At 41.3% G+C, this 27406-nt stretch overlaps 2 protein-coding genes across 5 annotated transcripts in view; both read left to right on the plus strand.

Moving 5' to 3' along the window:
- The window catches only part of LOC103152655 (bromo adjacent homology domain-containing 1 protein-like), a 41172-nt gene extending 23854 nt beyond the window's left edge, over positions 1–17318 (plus strand). For 2 of the 3 annotated variants that reach the window (XM_007573212.2, XM_007573213.2), the window contains exons 2-7: positions 6090–7877; positions 10842–11197; positions 11284–11443; positions 11938–12017; positions 12675–12766; positions 12897–17318. In XM_007573212.2, coding sequence (XP_007573274.1) covers positions 6110–7877; positions 10842–11197; positions 11284–11443; positions 11938–12017; positions 12675–12766; positions 12897–13086 — 2646 coding nt within the window. In that variant the 5' untranslated portion in view covers positions 6090–6109 and the 3' untranslated portion in view covers positions 13087–17318. Of the gene's footprint in view, positions 1–2377; positions 2469–6089; positions 7878–10841; positions 11198–11283; positions 11444–11937; positions 12018–12674; positions 12767–12896 lie in introns of all 3 variants that reach the window. The other variant, XM_007573211.2, reaches the window with a different exon arrangement.
- An 86-nt stretch (positions 17319–17404) lies between these two features.
- LOC103152677 (echinoderm microtubule-associated protein-like 1) lies at positions 17405–26615 on the plus strand. 2 transcript variants are annotated; one of them, XM_007573243.2, is made up of 7 exons: positions 17405–19265; positions 23020–23217; positions 24191–24323; positions 24862–24963; positions 25357–25391; positions 25548–25574; positions 25844–26615. In XM_007573243.2, exons 1-7 carry the CDS (start codon positions 19124–19126, stop codon positions 26116–26118), a joined length of 912 nt encoding a protein of 303 aa, XP_007573305.1. In that variant the 5' UTR covers positions 17405–19123; the 3' UTR covers positions 26119–26615. The 2 variants fall into 2 exon arrangements, with proteins under 2 accessions (XP_007573305.1, XP_016516779.1); XM_016661293.1 differs by lacking the exon at positions 17405–19265 and adding an exon at positions 21092–22545.
- Positions 26616–27406: the final 791 nt, after the last annotated feature.

Genomic DNA, 27406 nt, shown 5'->3' on the forward strand with positions numbered 1-27406 from the left:
CTGGCAGGTTATTTAATTAATTTTTACAAGAAAAAGAAAATTAAATGCATCTTAAAAAATGTCTTTTGAGACCTGATTGTCACTTTCAGCCCACAAGGTTCACACCACTAGAGAGCCTTACAGAAATGTTTACTCGCTCTCATAATTTCACTTTTTTGTCATCTTACAACAAACCTCAAGGCAGGTTGTTGGGATTTTATGTGGAAAAAGCAACACAAAGTAGTGTAAACAGACGTGGGTATTAATTATATTGTTTATCATTTATCATGATAAATGTCTTTTACAAACTTAGATTTATCATTGTCACAATAAATTCCAGTTAATAATGTAAAAAATAAATCAAAAAACAAAGCTGTCTATATTGTTGGGATTGTTAGTTTTACTTTTTTTCTCCCACATTTGTTCAGTGAGAGAATCAATAAAGATGAAAATCTGAATAAGTTCAGTTACAGCATGTAGTTTATTGACACAAGTCACACATTACGTGTCTGGTGTCCTAAAAGGGTTAGCACTTTCAGGTCTTAAAACTTTGACTAGGCCTTTCAAACACATGATTTCTTAGCACTACCTTCTTAAAGAAGCCAGGTAACCTTGCTCGCTTATAAACTGAATTAATTTTACTGTCTTCCCTCTGCTGAAGAAAATGGACCCCTCAGAATGATGCTCCCACCACCGTGGTTCACTGTGGAACGCTCAGCGTGTTGCGCAGCGTTTGTTTTCTTACTCATCCTGTTTTGCATGCAGGATACAAGGCCATTGGACTCAACTTCCGCTTCTCCTATGGCTTGTAGGAAACTGCAAATCAGATTTCTGATGGGGTTCTCCCCTCCGGCCCCCCAACAACTTTCTTTTTCCCACTCTTTCATAAAGACCAGGTTTTACGAGAGCACATCTAGTAATTGTCTTGTCAACAGATTTTCCTAATGAGCTGCAACAACTTCAGTTTTAAAGTTGGCATACTCTATTCCTTGTACTTCACGTTAATGTGCTACTTTGTGTGTTGAAATACTTTCAATTTTTATAACAAAACCACTCAAGATCCCATGAGGTGTGAATACTTTTTCCACATCTTGGCCAAGAGGTAAAAATGTCATTGCTACAAAAATGCTTAAATCTGTACGCTACCTGTTTGTTTTTTTGTTTCAACTCATAAACACTCAAAAGAAAAGCTTTGGGAGGAGATTGCGAGGGCATCATTTCCTGAAGCCGTTTTGGTTTTGTAAATATTTAGTAAGGTGGGGCACCATGCAGACGGTCTGGGATCTCACCGGTTCAGTTTCAAACCCTCCGAAACAACCTGGTTCTGAAGCCCCGCAGCCAAATGTTCACCTCGCTTTTTGCTCGCTTTGCACATTTTACGCCGGACTCATCTTTCTTGTTCAGGCTGCACAAGCCCGATCAGATTGGGGCGGACAGAATCCAACATGTCTGAGTCGTCCTGCCAGCGCTCGACTAGTAAAGAGCCGTCATTTCAGCTGGAGTTGTTAGCCTGTAATGTGTTTACACTGCAGACAAATCTGGACCCACTGTGAACTTTGAGCAGTCAGCAGCGTTCGGCCTGCTCCGCCGCAGATGAAATTCCTGAAACATAATGAAATCCTCTTCACGATTCTCTTCAGTTCTTAACGGGAGTGTGATCTAAAGCTCATTTAAGCAAATTTTAATGCCAGCGTTTGTATCTGCTCACATTTCGAACAAGAGGGGAACTGAGACGAGCGTGAGGATAAAAATGCATGTCAATTGCCCGTATGGGGGAGGATTTCATTATCTTATTGAGACTAATTATGGAACATAATGACATAGGACAAAAAGTTCTTGTAAGTTGGGGAAAAAAAGATAATTAGTCAGGAGAAAGTAGAACAAAGGTACATTTTTATCATGTAGAAAGTTTTTGCTTGTGGTTCAAAAAGCTGCAAGTGTCTTATGGACTGGTAAAAGGTCTGCAAAAGTCCAGTGGAAGGTGCTATTCCGATTACAGTTGATATTTGCATAAAATCATTTTTAAAAATTATTTTCAATGTCAATATGCAGTACAATTAAAAAGAAGTGACACTAGTTGAGTTTTTTAAACAATTTATTATGTTACAGTCTCTACGTTAGCTGTGTTTCGTTGAGGTTTTAAGTGGTGAAACACGAGGAAGACGCTCTGGTCATGTTAAATTAAAGTCAAACCTTTTGGGCTTCATGCAAAAAGCCCCTCAAAGCCAAAACATGGTAGTGGCAGCATCATTCTGTATGGATGAACTTTTCCACAGTGGAAAAAGACAGATGAATGAAGCCATAGATGGGGAGTTTAGGGTTGGGCAATAAATCAATAACAATGTAAATCATGATAAACACGTGATCAATATCAATTGATGATTTCTGATGATTTCAGTGAATGCTGATCCAGAACTGCACAGCATTCTGGGGGATGTAGGCAGAGGAAAGGCTTTAGCCACTCAACCTCTCCTGGTCAGCTATGCAAGGTTGGTGGCAATTAACTCACTTGCTCTTTGGTTACCTAGCAACAACCTATTGAGTAACTTGCTTCAGGTTTTACGTCTTAATTTCTCAAAAAAAAAAAAAAAAAAATTAAATAAAATGAATAACGTGGAGTGAAGTGAGAAAATTAATACAGCAGCTCCAGAAGAGACTGGATAAAACTAGGAGAAAAAAATCACGTAGCCAGCTTTTGCAGCATTTCAGTTATTAAAAAACAAAAAAAACTAATCAATGATTATTGATATCATCTGATATGAAACTATTATCAGTCTTATCGTCCAGCTACAGAAAATCTGTTAGCGGCTGCCGAAGACTTGAGACTGGCATCGAGGTTCACCATCCAGTTGGTCCACAAACCTTAGCAAACTGCCAGTTACATCAGAGTAGTTTAGATCAAAGCTTATTCATCTGTTAGAAAGGCCTAGTCAAAGTCCAGACCATATTCCAGTAGAGAATCGGTGGCAGGACTCGGCAAAAAGAAGCCAAAAGAGTCGTACTGCGGGAGACCTGCAGCTCTAACCGCAGCTGAATAATTACTCAGGGCTGAATATATTTACACGCCGCACTTTACAGATTTCCAAATGAATAATTTTCTATCCATTTCACAATTATGTGCTATTCTGTCATATCAAACCCCAGTCAGTGTAATTGAATGGTTGAAGAGGAATGAATGTTTCTGGAAGGTATTTTAAAATATAGCTTCTCTCGTGGCGTTACAACAAGAGTTAGGGTCACACAGAGCTGTGAAAACAAGCTGCGCTGCTGTTTGACAGCTGTGTTTGTAAGTGACTGTATCCTTATAGCACATCAGTCTTTCACACACCAACTCTCTGAAAGCTTTTTCTTCATTCTGCTGTTGGAAATTTCTCTCCTCAAGATATTAAAAGCACCTACTAACCAGTTGGTTTTCTGCTATCTCCACCCACTACTGCTTTTTACCATAACACAGAGCAGATGGGCCTTTTAATAAGAGTCGGACCTTGCACGGCTCAAATTAAGCTTTTCAAATAGAGGCAATAAATGTGGCGTCGGGGTTCGGAACAACGGAGCATGAAATCCTGTTCCAGTGCTGCGTGTGGAAAACAAGACAAGCTCTTTAAATTCATTTACTGGCAGATTTGTCTCAATTTCTGCTTTGTCACTGGAAGGGGACGGATTTCAGTTTTTGTAATTGCCCTCTAGAGCGAAGACAACTGAATGAAAATGAGAAGAATATCAGGCTGCCATAATTTTTTTGATTGCTTCATATCCCAGACGTCCTTTATGGTTTTTAGCTTTAGGTGCTGAACTTTGGTGACAGTCTTGTAGATGTGTGGATTTAACTGGCTGAAGTAACACTGGTTTGGTTTGGTTTGGTTTGGTTTTAAAATAAATGTTTGGGTTTTTTAACATAAGATTCTGTGGAGGTAAGATTTGTAGAGTAGCTCTACTCCAGGCGACCCTAGAAATGATTTCAGTCACCCGAAATTAAAAATTAAAGCAGCTGAGGTCTACTATGTACTCAAGTAACCCATCTATCAATATGTTTAAGATTAGTCAATTGTTCAACAATATTTAATTTGTTTCTACTTCCTGTGAGCAAGCTTTCTGTTTTCGGTAGAGGTTACATGTTTTACCTAATTTTTCCAGGCTTCAGTATCAACAATATTGTATAAAATCTCAGTAATTTAAAATAAGAAATACAGTTCTTCTAATTCTAATTCAAAATCTAAAATGGTTAAGAGAAGTAAAATCTGAGGTGGATTCTTCTTTATTCTTGTGAAAAAACAAAAACGGTCATTTCGGTACTATATTTTTTTTATACAGACCACATCAGGCAAAACATGAATTTTAGCTGAACTGGATAATAATAGTCTTATTGTTTCTATATGTGGTCTTATATAAAGTCGCTGTTTTGTGCAGAATAGTTCAGTTCACATTCAGTCCTAAACTGAAGCAGTTCATAATTGATAAAAACAGTGAAAAAGCTGAACACTATGGAAAAAGTTAATCTTTTATAAAAGTGCAGTAGCTACATACTAACTAGCTAGCTAGCTAGTATCTAGAAAATAAAACTACTAATGGCTGTATTTTATAATTTTTTTTGTTGTCTTTTTTCCTGATTAAATGTACGTCAGTGTGCGTCACATTGAGTTCGTCCTCATGCTGAAAATAAAACATGTTAAGCATACAGACTCCTGGGTAAACATAGGGTTGTGTAAAATAAATTAATCAAAATTTTCAATGACTAAGACAACATTTTGCAGATTTGACCAGTCTTCAGCTGGACTCTTGCCGAACGCTGCCTTCTGGTAACAACTTCCCAGAGCCTCACTTGAAAAATCTGAACTGTCCCTTTAAGATGAATAAAATAGGTGAGCCTGCTAACCTGAAGGTGTTTTGTACAACGACGACGTTAAACGAAATGAAAAAGGAAATGAAGGTATTGATTAAATTAGATTACCAACAACGTCAGGTTTTGTAACACTTTTCACTCGTCTTAAAACATCCCATTTGGTTGCTAGGCAACCAACCTTTACAACCTCCACTTTATGACTTCAATTTACCTTCTACCCAATATTCAAGGATTGATTCATGAATGGGCATTATTTGTCTGTTTTTCAACAAGTCTCTTATAATTTGTCTTGTAAATCCATTGCTTAGTTATTGAAGCTGTTTTTTTAATATATCTTTTTGTAATTTTTTGGTGGATGTTATTTATTTTGATTGTTGACACCAGAAATGTGAAACCATTTAAATTTGCTTTTAGTCAGCTTGTTTGTTGGTCTCAATTATCTCCACTGAGAGAAATTATTTGAGGAAGGATTTTTATTTTTATTTATTTATTTTTTGGGGGGGTTGATCACTTATCAACATAAACATTTGAGACTAAACAACTGGTCTTCACAAGCTGTTGCTTTACATGCTGTGTGTGTATTCTGGCTGATAACGAATTAAATATAAGAAGGGAGTGTGTCAGCTTTTGCATCATAAGCATACAAATCAGGATCAGAAACATTTTAATAGCTGGAGCTCACTATACGGTCAGGTCCAAAAAATCATTGGGGTGAAGAATTTACCAGGTCTCTTCAAGCACTTAGTCATTTGCTGCTGCTGTTTACATAAAACTGTACGAAAGGGCTTTGTTTTGCTTTTGTTTTCTGTGCCACAATAAAATAAAGACAGATCTTTCCCCTAGCTTTGTATATTTTTGGAGTCACGGTAAAACAGACGCACTGTAAAAAGTTAAAAAAATCCTTTGAAACTTAATTTATTCCAGCAATTAAAATCAGTATTTCAACCCATATATAAACTCATTACACATGGTGATATTCAATTATATATTTCAATGATTTTTTTTATTTTATTTTGATGATTGTGGCTTAAAGCTAAAACAGAGATGTATTTTTTTCTGAGAAAAATAACAACTACTTTAACTAGTTGTATGATATGAAAAATTGTCTGTCCAGTCTCTGACTGATTATTTTTCTATTGCTTCAACTCTTTTATGTCTTCTCTTTAAGAAAAATAGCAACTTCTCAAGATATGTTTAAAACTGCAACTAAGCCTAATGTTCAGTTGTATGTGCAAAACGTTTTAACCTAACCTCTGCTTCGTTTCTTTAGGCACTTTGGAGAAACATGTGATGACCCACGCAAGGCAGACCGCTTCCCTCCGGCAGAACCACACTAATTCTGACTTGTGGGACACCAGCCACACCTGTCCTCATGGTGGCACCATGGGCGGCGACTGGCCTGAGCGTACCTTACGTTTCGGCAGGACAAAGAAGATAAGTGGGGTCACAAGACAAAGGAAAGACCAAGAGCCCAAGAGGATGAATGAGAAGAGAGACGGAAAAAGAAAGTCAGACGAGAGCAGACAGCTTGACCAAAGGCGGGACAAGAAACGGGACAAGAAACGGGTCCGAAAGTTGTACCCGCTGCGTGGTCGGGGTGGGAATCCAGAGGAGGAGCTCAGCTGCCATGTTCTCCTTACCCGATTGGAAGAAGGCTCACATGAAAAGGGCAGGTCTAAAGGCAAAGGAGGAAAATACAGGCCCAAAACCAAACCCCAAACGGGAAAAACCAGAGACAGGATGAAGGCAAAGTCACTACCAAAAGCCAAACTAAAATCAAAACACAAACGTCTTGCTGTCTATCCTGAGCTGAGAGATCTACAGCCCCGCAAGCGCAGACTGGCGTCTCTCAATGCAGAGGCAGTGAATAGTTTACTGCTTGAAAGACCCACCGACGCCCAACCAGCGGCCAAGCAGGCCAGGAGGCAGGAGGATCCTCTGGACGGAACAGCTTCTCTGGATCCAGCCAGAAGTTCTTTGTCTGGAAGTCTGAAAGCTTCACGAGGGAACATTAGTAAAGTCTCTCCACCCAACAAGGTTGAACTGTGCCAAAGTCCTAAGCCGAGCAAGAAGGCTAAAACCAGCCGAGGCGATGAAAGAGTCTGGATGAGTCAGGAGTGTTTAGACGCACCTGCACCAAGACGACTAGCTGGACTCAATGCTGCAGCCCTGCTGAAGTTAACAAGCTCCTCAGCCACCAGTAAGCAGAGAGTAAAGGCTGCACCCACCGCAACCGTTACGTCCAACTCTACGGCTCCTGCCGCGGCCTCCACCCCAAAGCAGCAACACAGCGTCAAACTCCAAAACAAGCACCACTTACACAAGAAAGGCAAGAAGCCCCCTCCACCGCCCAGCAGTTGCTCTGCCTGCAAGAAGAAAGCGGACTTTGAACCCAAGGTGGAGTGGGAAACGGGCAGCTGCACCCACCGCCTGACCAAACCAGGGTATCAGTCTCGTAGCATGCTAGGTTTCCCGCTGAAGCAGGTGAAGGAGGAGCAACTGGAAACCGAACTGAGCCCATACTACTGCTGTCCCCCAGAGGGTTCTGTGGAGTACTGCCACCGCTTGGCCTGCTTCCTCGGCCAGCAGCCGTACGGAGACTCCGATGACCAGTCTCTGAACTCAGCCATGACCCCCGTGAAACCAGAGTGCCTAGTAACCTCGCCGTCTCTCACACATTCCCACCCACACCGAGCACTCGCCCTTACCCCCCACCCATGCCTCTGCACCGCTGACCACTGCTTCCCCGGGTACTACGTCCACATCACCCACCCAACGCACACTGGACAGACTTCAGCAGCCCTGGCCACGCGGCCTCTCAACTTCAGCTCCACCGGCTTGTGCCCCAGTCGCATTACCGGATCCAAGCTGCTGGGGGGTCAGGTGTCACATCCGTCCGGCTTAGGCCACCCCGCCTACTGCAACTCTGTGGCTTCCCCCTGTTACGGCGACGCCTGCGGGATCAGTGGCTACAGCTACAGAGCGCTGCCTCCAGTGACAGGCAGGGGTTGTTCTTTTAGTGCAGGATGTACCGGATGTACGCACAGCATCAAGACGGGTGAGTGGAAAAATGAAAACCGATAAATCAGCTCGGATTTTCTTAGTTTTGAATAGTTGGCGATCGGCCAATACTTAATTGTGAAACCGATCTTGTCCACTGATCTTATCAGCCCTTTTAGTCTGCAATGGTCTGCAATGAGAAAGGCCTGACTGACACACTCACCAGGTTAACAATAGTCACCCCACTGTTGCCAAATTTGTCACTATACTTAATGACTTTTCAGGCGAAATTGGGATTAGCATGTCAAGCTTTTAAAAGATCAAAGACCAGAAAACTGTAATTGGTGACATTAAAGCAAACTAAACTTTTCCTGCTTTATCCAATTAGAATGACCAGAATTTATTAGACTTTTACTGAACTTTTCTTAAATTTAGAAGTTAAGATGTATTACAATTGCCTTGAATGAAAATGTTTTGGTTTCACAAGCGTCTCGTATTAGTTTACCGAAATTCTGGCCCGGTCCTCTTGACAGAATGGCTGTGATTGAGTCTGATTATCGGCCCTGTAGCTCACCGAGCCAGTCTCGGCTCTGCTCACAACATTCAGGGCTTTGTGATGGCCGCTATAAAAGATTGACTTTTATAGCTAATTTGTCGGCGTGCTTATGGTCTTGACAGTTTGGAAGCCCAATATGGTCCCAAGTTTTAACGTCCATATTTCCATATCTTACTGTATTATATGTCAAGTGCCAGAAAAAGGCACTGCAGTAAAACAAAAAAAAAACAGGGAAAGTATAATAAAGCTGGTATGATAAAGAGGTAATATCTTGTTATTATGTGTTTGATCTTAGCTTTCTGTTTTTAAGACGAAGTAAGTGATCTTACTCCATAATTCTCCAGGGTCCCTGAAAGTCCTTCTAGGTTTTTCTTTAAACGTTGGCAGCTTTTTAGCTTTTTAGCTTTTGTTTTTTTTTTGTCTACTGCGCCTCTGACCATGACCACATTGTTCACTATAAAATAAGGAAAGCTGCTGTTAGTTGTGGTCAATGAGGAGAAGTTAACAAGCCAGTTAAAAAAGAGGGGAGTGAATAGTTGGGCATATATTTAAAGTTGTATGTCTAATTTTCAGACTTACAATAAATTTAAATTTAAACCCAATACTAGTGTTTTTTTGTTTTTTGTTTTTTTAACATCTTCAAAATAATCTGACAGGAAATCTCTAATGGATGAAAATCAAATTAAATGGATGGAAGAAATGTTGATAAGAGCCCAAAATGATTGCAAGTCTTCCGTCTTGGTGGCAAAATCTTCCATGTTTTTTTCCACCACGTCTTGTAATAAAAAGCTCTCTTTAAATCTCTCAGGTTGGGTTTTTTTTTTTTTTTCGACCAAATAAATCAAGATGTGATCTTAGCACACTTCAAAACTAAAGCAGCCTTTTTGTAGATGCTTTCAACTGGCCGTGTTTGTGTTGGAAGTCGAGCCTTGAGCAAATTCACGGCTGTGCTCCTGTTAGCTGATGATGTTGGACAGCAGGTTGTCTTTATCGGAGCCTGGGTCAGAACTGATTGCTTTGTTTTATTGGTTGAACCAATTCAGCTGCTCAGGGATAAAAAAAATGCATTAAAACAGCTTTATTTGTCATAAAGTAGAAGTCAGTGCCTTCTTAAAACTATCTTTAGCTGCAAGTGAAACTATGCAGATTGAATCTGCATATCTCTTAAGAACATTCACTGTGATTTTATGACACTTTGCCAATATGTACACAGTATGATGAAAGATTACCACCTTTGTTTTTTTTTGTTACTCTTAAATGCTTCAGAGGAGATCACATTCGAAATGCGAGAACTAGGTTTCCAATTATTATTTCATTAGTTAAGGGGAAAACGTTTTCTAGAACAATCTGCCCACTACGCCTAACAACGGCAACAGCTGGCAGTGAAAATTTTACATGACTTTTGGGATTTACTCTCAGTCCTTGAATCCAGAACTGTTTCAGTTCAGTCACATCGAAGAGATTTCAAGCATAAATCGCCTGTTTAAGTCTATTGCAGCAATGACTTTGACTAGGTCGTTTTAAACCTGGTTGGCACTATTAATACAAACTTGTATTAAAAGTCCATCAAAATGGTCAACTTTGCATTAAAAGTGTCATTACTGAATGACACTTCATGAAAACTTTTCACCTTCATGACAGATGTTATGTCACATTTATGAACGAATCATGTCAGTCTTATGCACATCCCATCAAATAAAGTGTTACCTTTTTATCTAAAGGCCTGTTAGTAAGCAACACAACAAATTTGGCTAATCACAAATGATCATGATATAACAATATGGGTAATTATGTTCCCACATAGGTCCAGCAGGGTTTCCCCCAGTGTATTATAAGCCTGGCGGGCCACCAGGCTTTACTTGTGCCCCCACCAGGCTTAGCATTACTGATTTATGTAAGTCTTTTTAAAATGTTTGCATTTTTTAAGGCTTTCTAGTTGGTGTTCAGGTATTAATCTTCCAGTCTTTCAATAACATATAATTATCAAGTGATATTTTCAAATTTCCTGTCAACTTTAAACATTTTTTAACTCGAAAACACGACGGGCCGCTGGATGACTGACTGCCAAGCGCCCAACCACTGGGATTAGCAAGTTTTCTGGAGGAAACCTTGACCAGGTAGATTTGGGAAATCATCAGTTTCACACGGACATAAAAGTTTCAGCTCATTGAACAAAATTATAACATAAATAATCTGAGCAAATACAAAAGTCAAACAATTGAGCCAAAACATAGGAGAAATCTGTGATGGGGCAGATAGTTTCTGTGGTACTATAAATGGTTTCAGACAAGACCCAACATGGTTGATGATTTCTAGGTTAATCTGGGTTCTGTGTTAGTTATTCTTGCTAACATTGTCTGAGTTAGGATCATACCAGACCAGCTAAGTCTGTACTATAAAACTCTGAGGTGAAATTAAAAAGCACTTGGACGGATGATAAATGTGTGCTTCCATGCTGTTTTCCAGAGGCTTACACAACCCCACAGGGCGACCACAGCCCTTCCCTTCTTGTTCCCCCCACCATGCCAATCGCCCAGTGTCCACTGTCCAGCGTGCCCACTTCCACACAGACTAAAAGCCGCCTGCTGACCCCTCTGTCTGGCCGAGATCAGCCCCAGGCCATGTTAAAGCTAGCTAAGGAATGCCCTCAGAGCACAAAGGCCTCCAACGGCTCCTCCGTGGGCCACACCCGGCTCCTGACGAAACAGGCGACCCCGGTGCCAAGCCTCGGCAGCAGCAAGCAGAAGAAGATCAGCCGCAGACGTGCAACAAACGGCTGGCGGCCTGTTGGCATCCCCACAGAGAGGGAGGTCTTCATTGCGGTAGGTTGCTTGTCTCTCGGGAGAAAAGTTTGTAAATCTTCCCGCTTTCTTCCTCGTTTGTAAACTTTGCGTGTTTGTAATGCCAGGGAGAAGACGAGGCCGCAATGCGGAGGTGTTACGAGGGAGTCGAGAGGGACGGCGAAGTGATCCATGTCAGAGACACCGTACTCCTGCGATCCGGTCCCAGGAAGAAGTCCCTGCCGTATGTTGCCAAGATATCAGCATTGTGGGAGGACCCCAAAACGGGTAAGAAGTCAGGGTGCAGGTTATCCATAAATTTGTATTCTAATCAGAACAACAATGTCAGGACGCTGCGGTGGATAAAAAAATAAAGGCCATGAGCCAAAAAGAACAACTCACATAAACGTATACAACCAGAAACTGAACCGAGTTTTGATGCAGCTGAACACTGAACTCCACATCCTGCATCCCAGCACACCTGCACTATTCAGAAGACTTGCCTGGTCTTGATGTTCCACCAAATTCCCTTCATTTACTCTCATACACTTTGAAAAATGTAACTAAAAAACTCTAAAACACAAAAAGTGAATACATTTAAATTTTCATATATCTTAATTTAGATCAGCTGACTGTGTCACATCTGTAAAGAGGTTAGTTTTTTATAGACAAATCTGACGGACAAAGATGGAGATGACCGACCGGTTCGATCGGTCCTGTGCGAGAATGTACGGCAGAGTGTGTTCAGCTGACGTGTGTGTGTTTGTGTTGGTCTTCCTCAGGAGAGCTGATGATGAGCCTTTTCTGGTACTACAGACCTGAGCACACCCAGGGAGGCCGAGATCCCAGAGCACACTGTGAGGTGAGGCGTTCGGCAGACTGCAGCTAGGAATTAATTTCTCCCAGTGGGACGGCGACGGCTGCGCAACCTGTTCTGTACCACAAATACATCTATTGTTACAGGATGAGCTTAATGCAGTACATGTTTTTTTTTAAGTGTGTATCAATATACATTTTACAAGTAGCAGCGATATGGAGGGGGAATGTTGTTTACACACAATAGCGTGGACAGTGGCTGCTGCTGGAGACTTCATTATCTTTGTCTCGGCAGCCCTGAGACTGTCGATAGTTGTTTGGTTCCTCAGCTTAACCACACTGCCACAAAAAAAAAAAACGATGGTATCTCTTCGACCTCAGCCTTGCAGAAACCCTAGAACAAGGAGAGGAACGGTTTCACTCTCTGAAAATGTTTCCAGTGAAAGTCAGCGGCAGTGTGAGCTCACTAGAGCGTTTTTTTTTTGTTGTTTTTTATTTTTTGTTTTTTTTTGTTTTTTGTTTTTTTCTAGCATGGTAAAACAAAGAGACACCCCAACAAATCTCTCATGAACAGTTGTAGTTTCCTTAGTGCTCACTGATGCAAAGTGTTGCAGTTTCTCGTGTCGTCTTTCGGGGCACAGCAATAAAAAAAAAAAAAAACACTTGTGGTGATGTGACGCTGAACACCCACTGTTGGTTTCAGAATGAGATTTTCGCCTCTCGGCATCAGGATGAAAATAGTGTGGCCTGCATAGAAGACAGATGCTACGTTCTCCCTCTAGCCCAGTACTGTCGGTAAGTGAAAAAAACAAAACAAAACAAAACAAAACAAAAAAACTCTCGAGTCATTTGTTCCACGTCGAATCTTGGGGTCTCTCTCACAGATTTGCTTTCACGTCGTCTCGTCTCACCGTTTCGTTTGCAGATTTTGTGCCTTGGTGAAGCGGCGTGCCGAAGGCGCCCCGCCTGGCAGGGCCAGCATGGTGCCCTTCCGGCCTGACTTCGCCCCTCCCTCCCACCGCTGCGTGCCCACGGACGTCGACCCCGAGCTGGTGTACCTCTGCCGGCACGTCTACGACTTCCGATACGGACGCATCTTGAAGAACCTGCAGTAGAGCGGGAGCCTCCCCCCCGTCTCTTCTCCCCCGTCGTCGCACCTTTGAATCAGTCGTTGCAATCGTCCGCCTTCGCAGAGGAGGGGCAGCTGAAGGACTGAAGACCTCCACCTAACCCCCCATTCGCGATCAGTGTGAAAAGCGGGGTGACTGCATGTACACATTATGAAGCACAGATCCCTTTAGTTACATACCAAGAAGTTAGAATGTCGTAGGGAATCTCAGCTCAGAGAGCTAAACTCCATCCATCCGCTCAGATTTTTCCCCACCTCGCCTTCCCTGCCAGAAAAGCCAAGCGCCTGGTCGAGCGCCGTGCCGGTCAGAGCCGTGTCTCTCTCCCCCCCCGAAGCACGTTAGCGCAACAACGCAACAATCATGTTTGTTCCGTTTGAGAGCCGCCGGTGCAGCGACGGTCCAGCACGCTGCTCCGGCGCTTCCAGGGAAACGCGAGGCCGGCCCTGTCAGCTCCGCGTTAACGCCGCTCGACAAGCATGGGTGAAAGAGCAGCTAATGGAGAGTGTCATCCTTTTTCCCCTGATTTGACTCTACACATCATGTTTGTGTGTGTGTGTGTGTGTGTTTGTGTGTTGAGTGTTATCACTGAGGTTAAATATAGTGACATTTAGGAGGCTTTTGTAATCAAACCAAGTAAGAAAGTAGCTTTAGATGAAGTGGAGCGTTTTTTTTTTTTGTTTTTTTTTTGTTGTTTTTTGTTTTTTTTTCCTGGCGCTGAATTAAACAGTTTCACATCAAGCAACTGATTGGGCTTGAGGGCAAAGATCACCGTGTATTCCTGATAACATATGATTATTACTTATATGGTGAGAAACAAAATCACAGTCAGTCGAGTTTGTTAATCAACCGACTGAAGAGGAAGCGTGTTGTGCTTATTTGAGGTAAATGACGAGACCACGCTGATGTCAGGCTGCACATGACGACCGATGTTTTGACTTTATGCACTTAATATAAGAGACCAGAAAGAAGAAAAAGTACCTCGCAAAAGTATTCATTCCCCTTAAGCATGTTCCTGTGTTACAACCGTGAATTTTAATGTTTATGCAGGTTTTTATGTGTTAGACCAACACAAAGTTGCGCGTGATAGAAAAGCCGTCATGTAAATTTTGTTTTTTTACGAACTAAAATCAGATGAAATATTTTGGCATGTATAGTTTTTGCTTAATGTGATGCTTCCACTACTGTGTTCAACAGTAAATATGGTGCAGTGTTAGGTTTTCTCAGTACAAAGCTTGTTTGAAACAAGCTAAAAAACTTCATTTTAAATTAATCTAACCAGAGCACTTACTCCTTAATGTTTGTTAATGTTTTTTTTGTTTTGTTTTTTTTTTTTTGTCACTTTTCCTTCCTTCGTTTGTGGATTGGGTAACTTTCAGTTCAACCAGCTGTGTTCTGAAAGCAATTTGTTGCAGGGCGGTGAATACAAATTGTCACCTTTTGAGATTTCGATTGTGAGATAAATTTGACTTAATTGGCTCTACTGCGTGTTGGTCTTCCACTTAAAATCAGCGTTAAGCACATCCAAGTTTGTGGTTGTGACGAGACGTAAAATTTGCGAACACTTTTGCAGCATGCTGTATTTCAGTTCCTTTCCAGTCTCCATGTTTAGGACAGCTTTCATGTCGCCAACTCTCGCCTGATTCCTAAGCCCCTGCAACTCGTCCAGGACGAACCAGAGGATGAGCACCCCAAACCTCCGTCTCGTCGTCAACACTTGTCCCCACGTTTTGTTGCACTAAAACCAATCCCCTCATGAAAACACACGATCACCTCTTTGTTTCGTATTGGAGCTGCTGAGACGTTGGCGGGACATGAACGGCGGGGCTTACTGTACCGCATTCGTTGCTGTTTTTATTGCGAAGGAGACATTATTGTGCAAACTGTTCGTTTTGATGAGCAGAGACGAGTCGGCCGACATGTTTGCCATGTTGTAACTTGACGCTCTTCGTACTGGATGAAATCAGTATGGATCTAGAGTCATTCCTTTTTCTTTTTCCCCTCACATATAGTCCTATAAATACTCAGTATATATTTATGTATGTATCCACACTGTTAATGTGACTAGATGTGCAGAAGGCTTCGGGATTCAGACCTGACTTGCTGTGCAGGCAATTGTAGCACTGTGATAGATGTGTGACTGGACTGAAGGGATGGGGTGTTCCATGCTTTCAGATGAAGCTTTTGCCGATTACAAACCACGCGCTCTCTCATCGCCTCCAAACCTGCGACTTTGTTCCCCGTCTGCGTGCGTTCAAGTTCCAGCTGTAAAAGATCCCCACTCTCTGAAGCCATGTTTATCTCCTCTCTCCCTTTTCTAGTTGAAGCGCATCAGTCCTGACTCAAAACTAAATCAAGCCCTACGTCCCCCTCTCTTCCCCGCTGGAGTCTTCAAAAAGGAAATGGATATAAGTCTATATATTCTCCTTACTTTACAATTTCTCCTCCTCCTAAAGAATATTTTATTATGTCAATTTGCTAAGATGGCACATGCAATATATTTTTTAGAATTACTATTTTTGAAGAATGAACTTAAGAAATCTTGACAAAGTTATATGCATTGCTTTTCTTTTCTTTTTTTTTCAGTAGATATCAGGTCGGTGTAGAGTCGATGTTTGACCAAACGAAAGAGAAATATAAGGAGAACATATCTGAACCCCAGCAAGCACGGGGCAATCTTTAAACAAGCAGACAGCCAATGCACAGTGTAGAAATTATTATTTTTTTCCCTTCCAAGATCTGTAATAATTATATTTAAAGTATATTTAAATGGAGAAAACGATTGAATATATTAAGATGTCAGTTTTAAGTTATTTGGGACTAATTATGTAGATCCTGTGTATTTGTGCTTCAGGATAGAAAGCAGTTGTTTTTTTTTTGTTTTTGTTTTTTGTTTATTTGTAATCTTAGAAGCTTAGTGAGGTTTAATAGCAGAAACGTAACCATAGGTTAGCTTCATTGAGACCTGAGCAATTTTCGCCAAAAGCACCTTCGCTCTTGAGGACCTCCATTTGGTTCCCAAAACCGGACCGACCTTAACGGGACAGGTCGGGACTTTTTCTAACTGAGGTTCTGTAAATGTTAGAAGCGGTTCATATCTTACGACCTTCAACAAACCCGCTCTGCGTTGATCCTGAACTATCCCTTCAGGCGTGTAGTTTGGGAGAAGGGTCACCTGAGCTTTCATTGACGAGCTGAAGTCAAAATGAGACAAACGGGGGACAGGAAGTTCCTCTGAGGTCCTAAGCTGAAACCAGAAACCCTGGTGCAAAAGGTTAGAGGTCACTTGCGAAAGATGGAAAGTATTATTGGATGTAGGCTGACAGTATTTCAAAACGGTTGCCCTTTTCTGTCTTGTTCAGGTCAATTGGTGGATAGAGGAAACATTATGCTAACGTTAGCATAAATTATATCATTATCACGCTGGCTTTCGCTAGCTGGATGGCTAGCATTAACTCGGTCCACTCAGCAAGTCAGCTTTAGCTTTTAGGTGAGAATTAGCATTTAAGCTAATGCTAGCTTAATCATTAATCATAAAGATGTCTTTTTGCCTCATAGAGGTCAGGCAAAGCAAGATTACAGATTCTGTCACACCAACGTCCCTTATCTGTTCGCCGGCCAGATGCAGGCGCTTCTTGGAAAAGCAGCCGAGGAAAGCTCAGACAGCCATGTGTTCCTCTCCCAAGTGCTGGCCAGCCTTGCAAAACACATGGACTTAGATAGCCTGCTGTCATTCAATAACCTAATCAGCCACAGGCTTTTTGCATGGAGACATTTGTGTCTTTATTTCCATGGCAACAAGGTTGGGCGAGCACTCGGGAATAAGAAGTTTCAGCGAACTATGATGTGAAACACTGAGTAACCTTCGCTGATGTGTGTGCGTGTGTGTGTTTGGGCGTGCGTCCGCTTGTGTGCGTGTGTGTGTGTTCACTCCATTAGACAAAAGCACCCGACAAACCTGTGAGATTCAGCTTTCTCTGTGGCCTGTATTGATGCTTATTGTTGGCATATATTTTGATATATTTGGAAAATGTGGGATATACAGTTTAGATATTTTTGGAGTAGAAAGAGTTATGTGTATCAGATCACTGTCACTTTGTCATGCTCTCTGAAGATTTCTTGGATTTTTTTATTTTATTTTATTTGAAAGACTATATCATCCCAACTGATTTAATGTAATGTTGAGAGAATATTTATAAAATTTAAGTCCTTTGTGAAAATGGTGACTCTGCGTTTTTTTTTTTTTTGTTTTTTTTTTTTGTTTTGTTTTTTAATCATTGCATGTTGCTTGTTGTTTAACCTACAGCCAACTTGGCAGATCAGATCAATTAGTACCTGTTTTTAGTTTATTCAGTTTACTTTTATTTGAAAAAACAAATCTGCTCTTTGTAATTATCGGAACATGACTGTGGATGAAGACAGAAAAGGGAACCAAAGGTCACAGAGTGAATATCAACAGGAAGTGGGTAAGTTTCCTTCCAATCAGCTGTAACAATGATCATGTCCACATGAGGGCAGTAGTGAGACATTGGCAGCAGATGGCTGTTAAATTCTCTCCTGACCTCCAAGTTTTCGAGCAGGAAGAACAGCCTGAGCAGTTAATTTATTAGACTTAATAATACAACTAGACACACCCTTTGACCTGAGATGGCTCCAAACACACGTTTCTATGTTCAGACTAAAATGTCTGGGCCCTTATGTTGCTATTTATTAAGGTATATCTAAAAGAAAGAAGTCATTGTGAAGTCGACAAAGACATGGTTTTCACAAAAATCATGTAAAAACTTATGTTCTTTGAAGATCCCAGGGTTTTTTATTTTTCCCAGAGAACATTAGTTCAGAATAATGAAAATCAGGGAACACAGCAGACAGGCGAAGAGATTTAAAGGGTTGATGAAACAAGATCCCAAGCTTTGACTATGTCACAGTGGTCTGTTAAATCCTTCATATGAAGACTGAAAGCAGAATGGTAAAACTGTAAGCCATCGTCTGACTCTGTCAAAATGGGAAGCTCATGCTGTCGGAATATTTCCCGATGAAACCGTTTTCTGTCACCACAGATTGCAAGCTGACTTAACAGGAAGTCTGATGATGAGAAATGATGACTGGGGAGAACGGATATTCATCACAGTGGATGAGAAAACGTGAGCTTGTTAGGACGCAAAGACTTTATTGGATTATACTCAATAGATGAACGTGTTTGTTTCTTGTTTAAAGTTTCTCATTCGTTCTTATGACTTTCGACTGACTCCGGGAGACCGAAAAGCCTTGACGCATCAGCAAACGGACACATCTGCTGGAGAAAGAATCAATCCAATAAACTGCAAAATAGACACAAAAAACCCAAAACCTATGTCACACCAGGGTGGGGGGCAAACCTAATCGCCTATCTAGCTTTTCATCTTGCACTGTTTCTTTCCCCTGTTAGTCTAATTACCACATCCGGCTTATTGTCCTCCTGATGACTGTAATTAATCAAATTCTGCTCCCTAATCTCTGGATCTCGTCATCCTTACAGTAGGCCCAGGCTGACCACGCCGGACGGTGGCCTTGTGTAAGCTCTTTTTGGGGGAGTGTGTGACTGTGTCCTTGTCAGAAACTTTGCATGCAACAGCAGATTCTCCAGCCTCACTCTGACACGTTTCATTTTTCCGTCAGAAGAATGTCGTTCTTCAGGACGGAGGTCAGGACCCTTCGGTGCCTCCTTGACACAGCGGTTGTGTGTTTGCAGCTGGAACTCTTGATGGGAGAGTTTGTTTTGTCATTCCCACCAGCATTTTCCACCTACTAATAAAATAAAGACTCTTGCACACTCCTATCCTCCCTTTGAGCTTCAGGTGGATTAGCAGGTCTTTAATCTGTCCTTTGAGTGACATCACCCTGTGCTCATACTCCTTACAGGATATTAGGTGACATTGAGGAGAGGGGGGAAGCAGGAGCTGGGAACCACTGCTGGACTGGGGAAGGTGAATCAACTCTCCAGGCAAGTTCAGATCAAAATAATCTTGCATCCTCAGTCAGGGACATGCAGGCAATCATAGCAGAAGAGGACGCCAGCATGGAGGAGCTTGACGACCACAACCTGCAGATGGAGGAGACGGCCCAGGTCCTGCTGAGGACGCCTTCGCTGAAGGAGAGCTATCACAGCGACACTGATTTCATGACAGGTAAAAACTGAGAGGGTTTGAGGGAGTTCAGATCCGTCAGATAAATTAAACCCGTTTGGTTCCTGCCTCTGGGCCTCCGTGGAAGGACGCGAGATCAGTCGCTTCGGTTTGTTTCCAGGATCGTCAAAGAGGGCAAGAAATGACATGTTCATACTGACAAAAGTTGCACGCGTGTGTGGCTGGAAGTTTTCATGTTGGTTTATTGCAGTTGTGATTCTTCAGAAGGAAAAAAGAAGGAGGAATCAAGGAGATGTGAGTTTTAAGAGGTGAAAAGTAAAAAGCTCAAATCTCCTGAAATTCAAGTCCTCAACAGAGAGGATTGAACACTTCTACTTTGAATATGGTTAATCATATTATTTGTTCCCTGCATATTGATTTATATCAGCAGGAACCATAAAATACCTAACATTTTCATACTCTGCATATTAATCCGTTGGTGATAAATCTCGTCTCATGTGCTACACCCAGCCAAAGAAATTGTCAGATGAGATGACTTTAAAACATCCAGCAATTGCATATCAGTGAAATGATAAATGAAGGATGCTTTTGCAAAGCTGCCTACAACGTCTGTTTTTGTGCGGAGCTGATGTGGGAAGACAGATGTTCTGTCATTTAAATGACACCATCTGCAAATGGGGATTAAAACACTCACTATGTCTCAGTTTTAAAGGAAACCCACATCTACAAATGCTTACATGCATCTCTTCCTAAATGCATTGCGTTTGCAGGAAATGCATCCGAGAAGCCCGACCACATGCTATTTGTTGCTGAGTTATAGAGCAGAGTTTGAGCTCGGGGTTCGCTAATTCTCTTTTACAGCAGCAGGATTATTGTGCTATTCTAATCCCAATCCCATATGGAGAGTATGGACGTGGCACGAGGATGAAGTCACGGCCAGGACAGGAACAGACACAGGAGATCACGGGCCAGCAGAGGATCACAGCCCACAGTGAGAGGCAGATTACTGCTGGCTGAATGCTTTAGTAATTATACGTGAAGTCCTCAAAGGCAGCAGATTATTGTTATTAGGAGGAAAAAGTTACGTTTAAAAAGAGGCACCAAGAGGGTGGATAGGAAGACTTCTAACATTTAGGATAATACGATCTAACATCTATCCCTTCATATTTCTCATTATTCATACAGTAATTAAATCTCTTCAATTAGCAATGAACCATTATACACACACAACTTTATTCAAGTGTTATTGTGCTATTGCTAGTGTTATTTTAAAAAAAAATATTTTTATGTACAAATTATTTATTGGTTTTTTAAGAAATCCACTTGTAGCGCTTTATCAAAGTTTAGATGTTTGCTTTAAACTTGAAATCTTAGCGGATTTTTAGCTAACAATTTTAGCTAGCTGTTTAACTAACTTTATGTTTTTTATTTAATTAACATTTGTCTCTTTATTACTGTTGTATGCATGTGCTTTTAAAATAATCTGAACTTTTATCCATTTACTGGAAATATGTATCCAATTATTTATTTTAGTTTTAATATTTAGCTTTCCGTTTAAACATCAAATAGCTACTTTAGCTAACAACCTTCACGGCGTCGCTGACTGAATAATGTAGTTTTTATCAAACAAAACTTTCTGTTTAATAATGTCAAACTTTTTTATAGCAAGTACCACCTTGGTAAATACAAACATTTTTCAAAAACTACCAAGAAAATATTCTTACTACAAGCCTGCTTTACATTAATATTGACAAGCTTACATTTTTCAGTTAATTAACTGAAAGGTCCACGTTTTACGAAGCTGATATTATAAAACTTTGTCTTAGGTGCGGTACAGATTAATAATAATAATAATAATAATAATAATAATAATAATAATTAATTTACACTGGAGACATAAATTGTTATGATTCTGTATCACATATTTGCTGTTCAGATTCACCTGTTTAGAGCCTGCACCTGTTTTGTAGCGCATATTTTTAAATATTTGAACGAGATTGCGTGGTGCAAAGCTTCCTGGACGCTCCCAGCTGGCGTTTGCAAAGCAGCCAATCCAGGAGCGCCAATCATTTTTTCTTGGTGCTGATTGGCTGTATCCGTAAGTACGGAAATATGGAAGACTGAAGATTTTACATTCAGCAGCTGCGCTAACGCCGCTTCCACTGTGTGTATAAATGCAAATTAAGGTATATTTGGTGTCTGAGCTATTAAGACATTTATGAATTTTAACTATTTGTCAGCAGCTATGCCTAATGGATACTGGGGGACCATTGTAGTAGTTCGTGTGATCACAGGACAATTAGCCCACCTGAGTGCCTTTCAGACTACTGGAATACAGTTAATTTGGGTTTGATCACCACGTTGTCCTCTTCATCATAGTTTAGATGTACTTAGTTTGCAAACAGTTAATAAGAAAAATATCTTGTAAATCAAGCACAGGGTGATCTTTGTTCCAAAGTTTGAGAACTTTGGTGACAAAGTGGATTTACTGCTGTTTAGCAGCTGCAGATAAAACTTAGCTCTGATTCAGAAAATTGAAAAAGGAATTATGCTTCCTTTTTTATTTTTATTTTTTACCCAAATCAATGAGAACATGCTCTAAATGTTTATGTTGCTCCCCTTCATGACCATGCAATGTTCCAAAAACCTTTGTGACGTGAAATCTCAAGTTGTTTACATCCCTCAATTTAGCTTCAGGTTCAGCTCTGATGTTTCTACTTTGTCCCTCCCTCATATAGTGACATTGGATTATCTGTGGGGGCGGGGTCAAAGAGATTAACTTTGGGATTGGGATTAACAATGTACTCTCCACTCCCATACACACACACACACACACACACAACCACACACAATCAGACTCATGCAAATCTGTGTACTCATGGGCAGGGACAATTCAGGTCGAATTGGATGACTTCTTAGTTTTTAAGCATTACCAACCCCCACCTTCATAGACACACATCCTGAGCTGGAGGCTTAAAGCCTCACCAAATCACCATCGAGTCCTAGAGTAAGCCAGGCACCGGGACGGCGGTTCCCTCCTTTTAGCTGTAGCGAAAGTCGGATGCTGGAACCTGAAAACCGTACAAGCAGCAATCTGTGAATGCCACATGACTGGAGTGAGAGAGATGAGACCTTAGAGGGTAAAACGATAAGATGGAGGCACAACAGGGAAGCCTGATGGGTGGCAGAGGAGTGCAGAGGACTGAGAGGGTTTGTTCAAGAGAGGAGAAGAAGAGGAGGAGGACATCTGGGCTGGTTGAGGACAGAGCCAGCGGTCAGCAGAGATACCCAAGCTTCTCATCGGCATCCAGCAGCTCATATGGTATCCGATTCTGACCTGAGCAGGAATTTGTAGCAAAAAAATGATGGCGACGGAAAGAGATTTTGCTTGATGCTTGATGCTATTGTGGCTTCCGTGCTGCTGAGTGTTGACAGCGTTGAGGAGCTGTACAGTACAAAAGTTTTGTGACATCATTGTCCAGATTTTAGTCAAACAACCATTTTGAACTAATTGATTTTACGCCTTGAACCTTTTTTCTTATGGATCTTTTTTTGGCAAAGTAATTTGGTAAAGTCTCCAGGATAAATTCTGCAAGTTTGATTTTTATTTTGGTTAAACAAACATTTTGCATGCTTTCAAATGTTCTTTCTAATGCGGTCGCTCTCTTGTCCTGCTATGTGAGACATAACAAGTGATAGAAAATGCGCGAATCTCATTTAGTCAGTTTAAAGATTGCACACTCTCTGGGCGTGAACTCTTGTGTTCATCTTCCTGATTTCCGTTGGTCCCTCTCAGATGACCGCAGCTCGGCAACCAGCGGCCTAGACGTGGCCGACCGGCTCACCTACCTGGAGCAGAGGATGCAGATGCAGGAGGATGAGATCCAGCTGCTGAAGTTGGCGCTGGCTGACGTCCTCAAGAGGCTCAACATTTCTGAAGAGCACCAGGCAGCTGCCGCTGCCGCTGCAGGAAGGAAAACACCGGGCGCCAAAGGTGAGCAGAGACGTGCATTTGGTCTTTAAGATGAAGGCTTTAAAGGTTGTCAGAAATTGACAAACTGTTGTGGGACTGAACCGCATCGAGATCTAGTTTTTAAAGCATGTATTTGCAAGATTCCTACATTTCCTCATGATTAAAGAATGTGTTTCTTCACTGCTTTTTTTTTTTTTTAAAAAAAACAAAACATTCCTGAAATATTAAGTGTCCACTATTGAAAACCCATGACTTCTACTCCTGTCTCTTTAAGACCCACTCTCCATAAAAGCCCCAAATTGCCCTGCTCATCCAAAACAATGGAACAGTTCAGGACCAATGTTTAAACCTACATACCATTCAATATGACACATCATCTCTTTACCTCCTGTGCAGTGCCGAAAGTGCTGACATTTATACATGTTGAGGCAAAAATGTGTACTTTTGTTTGTATTTGTAACTAGATCATGGTAAAAAAAATAGTATTAAAGTTTGAGCAAAGTTCTATTGTTTCTCTAAAACAATCTTTTTCTATGCTGCTGCTGCAATAAACACTGATAATCAATAGTAATGATTGTAACTTATTGGGGAAAGTTGAACACTGAAACTAATTCACATTTAAATCAATCGACTTGTAAATGTTTGCCAAACTTATCCAGGCATCATTTTTGAAATATGACACACTAGAGGTGTTTTTTCACATTTTTTATTTATTTTTTTGTAATTTCTTGTTCTTTTTTTATGCACAAAATACACATGGACATGTTGTAACATTTTTTTCAGTTGCAGATTTCATTTCATCACTCATTTTTAAGAAGTGTACTGTATCATTTTTCTTATGTTGTACCTTTGCCCTTGAGGTCTCTTCTAAATTTCTGTTTTTACATGTTATTCTTACCTGCAGACTATTTACTTTTAATTTGAAATCGAAAAGTGAATAATTATTCCTCACTGATAACCTGTGATGAATAATTGTGTGTCCGTGTCTCCACAGCTAGGCCCGTCTCCCTGGCTTTGCCCCCCAGAACCTCCATGTCGACTTCCAGCTCCACTTCCCTCAAAAAGAGCTCCACAGTGCCCTCCAGCGCCACGGCGAGGAATTACAGCCCCGCGCCGCCACCTCTGAGGTAAAGCCGCTCGTTTCCTCTCCTTCAGAGCGGCATGATGCAGATGATGAACACAATTAGAGCAGAGAGAGGAAGCTGCAACATACATCACTGATTCGAAAGCACCCCAATCAGAGTGAGGCTTTGTTCTTCATTAAGGAAGGTGCAATCAGCAGACACCCTTCATTATCTCAGAGACACCGCACACGGAGGCTCGGTGATTATCCCCTACGCTGGCCTTTAATTCCAAGCAGCAACCTCTTCCTCTCAATTACCTTTCAAGCGATACTGACATTAGATAGTGTTAGTCAGAAAAGCCTGATGGCCTCTCTCCGCGGTACCTTAATCTGCTGTCGCTGTATCTGTGCTGTTCTGGAATAATTACACAGAGAGAGGTAAATCTCCACTCAATTAAGGCTTTCAGTGTCTAATTACGATGGAAGAAAAAAAAAAGAGAGAGGAAAAAAACGTATTAGCAGCCACAAATTGATTTCATCCCTTCTTCTTGGGATTTCACGTCACTTCTTTTCTGATGGACTTTTCTTTCTGTTCTCTCCAGCGGTGTGAAGAGCCCTCCAGGCAGTGCGAAGGACAGTCCGTGTAAGATCACCAAGCCGCGACCCGCGTCCGCAGCCTCGGTCTGCAAGAAAGTTCCTGAAGAGTAAGAGAGTTCCAGTCGTTATGAGGCTGTGTAATTTGAGTTGCAGCCAAATATGTCTTTGCAAAAGCGTGTGTACTACTTAAACTTTCCTATTCTTTGCCAGGTTGCACCCAGAAACTTCAGTGCATATTGTTAGGATTTTAGATCAAGTCAAAGTAGCGTTCAGTTGTGAAAAGGGAGGAAAAGGATTCATTGTTTCCTGAAAAAACAATTTAGGAAACCTTGCATCATTTTCTGCATACCATTTTCTTCCCTCTTCTTAAATTTGTTCTTGTCTCTTTCTATAACATACGTGTTTATGAGACAATCTTTAATCAGTTTATTTTCTGGTATTCCCAGTTCTTTTCACTAATTCTCTCTTCTATTCCTTGTTTTTCTATGTCAACACACCAGAAGCAACAAATCCAGTGAGCCTGCTGTGAGCGTAGGTAAGGAAACACTCCTGTGTGCTTTTGACTATTTGATCAGGAAAGAAGAAATACCAATAAAATGACAGCGCCGATGGACAAATAGAAGAAGAATTGGCTCAAAAGACATGTCACAGAATTAACGACGTTTCTGTTTTCTGTGGCGTTTTGGTGCAGGAACAAGGCGGGTGACACATTGCAAAGGTAGGCTTTGTCTCTTGGAGCAAAAAGACTTTAGCTTAGAAGAAAACGTCGTAGTCAACAGAACTGTGTGTGAGCTTTTCTTTTTGTTTTTCCATTTTTTTGCTCACATCATACCATAACTGTGTGCACCATCACCCCATTTCTTGCATCCATTTCTGTCTCTCTTCTTCCCCATTTTCTCTCTTTCATCCCCTGGCACTCCTTCTTTTTCATCTCAAACCTCTGTCCGTTCTCTGGGCCTCCTCGCCACATTTCACCACTTCACTTAGTGACTATGCAGATCTATCTGAGCCCCCTCGCAAGAAAGACTGGGTCTTCTGAGGAGGCCAAGTCGGCGTCCGCGATGCCCGCCTACAGGGGGCCTGTGGCCGGCCCCGGGCCCCCGCTGACCAAGAGGGGCGGCCAGCCGCAGAAGAAGAAGTCAACCCCGTCCTTCACCTTGAACCTCCAGAAAACCGTAACGGGCCAGAGCTCAGCGCAGGAAATGTCCAGCTACATCAGCCCGGTCAAGTCGCCCAGCCAGTACTTTCAGATTTGCTACTGACGCAGACAGACACTCCTAACTCGTCTTGAAAGAAGTTCACGCTGGTTAGAGACTTCAGTTTTCAAAATCTGCCACTAATTTTATGGCAATCTCCCTGCAACTGAATTCATAAAACTCCTAAAGAGGCTCACCAAACCACTTACCTGTAACTATCCCATCTGACTACATCAAGTATTGTGATTTATGTTTACTTCTTTTGAACATTTTTCTGCCTTTAGTTTCCCTGCATACCACATCCTAGCGATAGCTTCACTGGTCATGTGCTTTGATCTGTGCATCGTTTTTCTGAACTTCTGCCTCCTCTATGAGAGCACTCTGTGACGTACACGAGGAAATAACTTATTGTCAAGACAACTGGATTATCTGTGTGCGCCAATGTGTTTTTTTTTGCGTGTGTGTGTTTGATGTTAGTTTCCACCTCAAAATGTCTGTTCTTACTCAGAAAAGACAATAAAAAGTGTTGATCTCTGTGTGAGGTGTCTCTTAGAGAGCCTGATGAAATGTGTCAAAATGACTCGACTTCTTAAACAGAAAAGAAAAGCCTGCTCGATGCATATCTGATTACTTTTAAAGCAGGACTGTTCAGTGCAATAGCCGGCTGAACAAGCCAATATGTCCTTTGGAAGTTGTGCAAAGTGACGTATGCTCAGCCAAATGAAAGCCAAGGACAAATAAAGGAGAAGGAGTTTCCCACCAACAGAAAATTAAAATCTTTTAGTAAAAGTGGAAAATTACACTTTTTCAAACAGATGTATGAAGAGTAAACCTGTCCTGCGTTGGCTTTAGTAAGAAGTTTATAATTCATCCTTGAAGTACATCAAGTTCGAAAGAAAGACGGGAAGAAGAGAAAGAAAATGAGAACAAATCCTGATCTGCAGTAGAGATAAAAATCAAAAAAATATTTAATAAATATGATTGATTGATTCAACAGACTCATGGTCCACATAGACATACAAAAACAGACACATGATTCACAACAACAACAAATAAAAACAAAATGTAAAAGCATTAACTTTTTTGTTTCCACAAAGGTGACTGCCAGCCTAATGCACTGGCAGGATATGACAGCATTACATGTAAAAATATTTTTCTATTTAAAATAAATAAATAATTAAATGCTGAAACCAATTCATTATATTAAATATATTGAAATTGATATTTTTATAATATGATTATCTAGCCGAGGAGAACTAGCATGCCCCCTCTACCACCTATTGGCGGCACCACAGCTGTCATGCAGTTCCTCCGTCGGCGGAGAGAGGGCGCTGCCGTGCAACACAAACCCACC

Source organism: Poecilia formosa, unplaced genomic scaffold (assembly GCF_000485575.1).
Source record: "Poecilia formosa unplaced genomic scaffold, Poecilia_formosa-5.1.2 Scaffold321, whole genome shotgun sequence".
Taxonomy (NCBI): Eukaryota; Metazoa; Chordata; class Actinopteri; order Cyprinodontiformes; family Poeciliidae; genus Poecilia; species Poecilia formosa.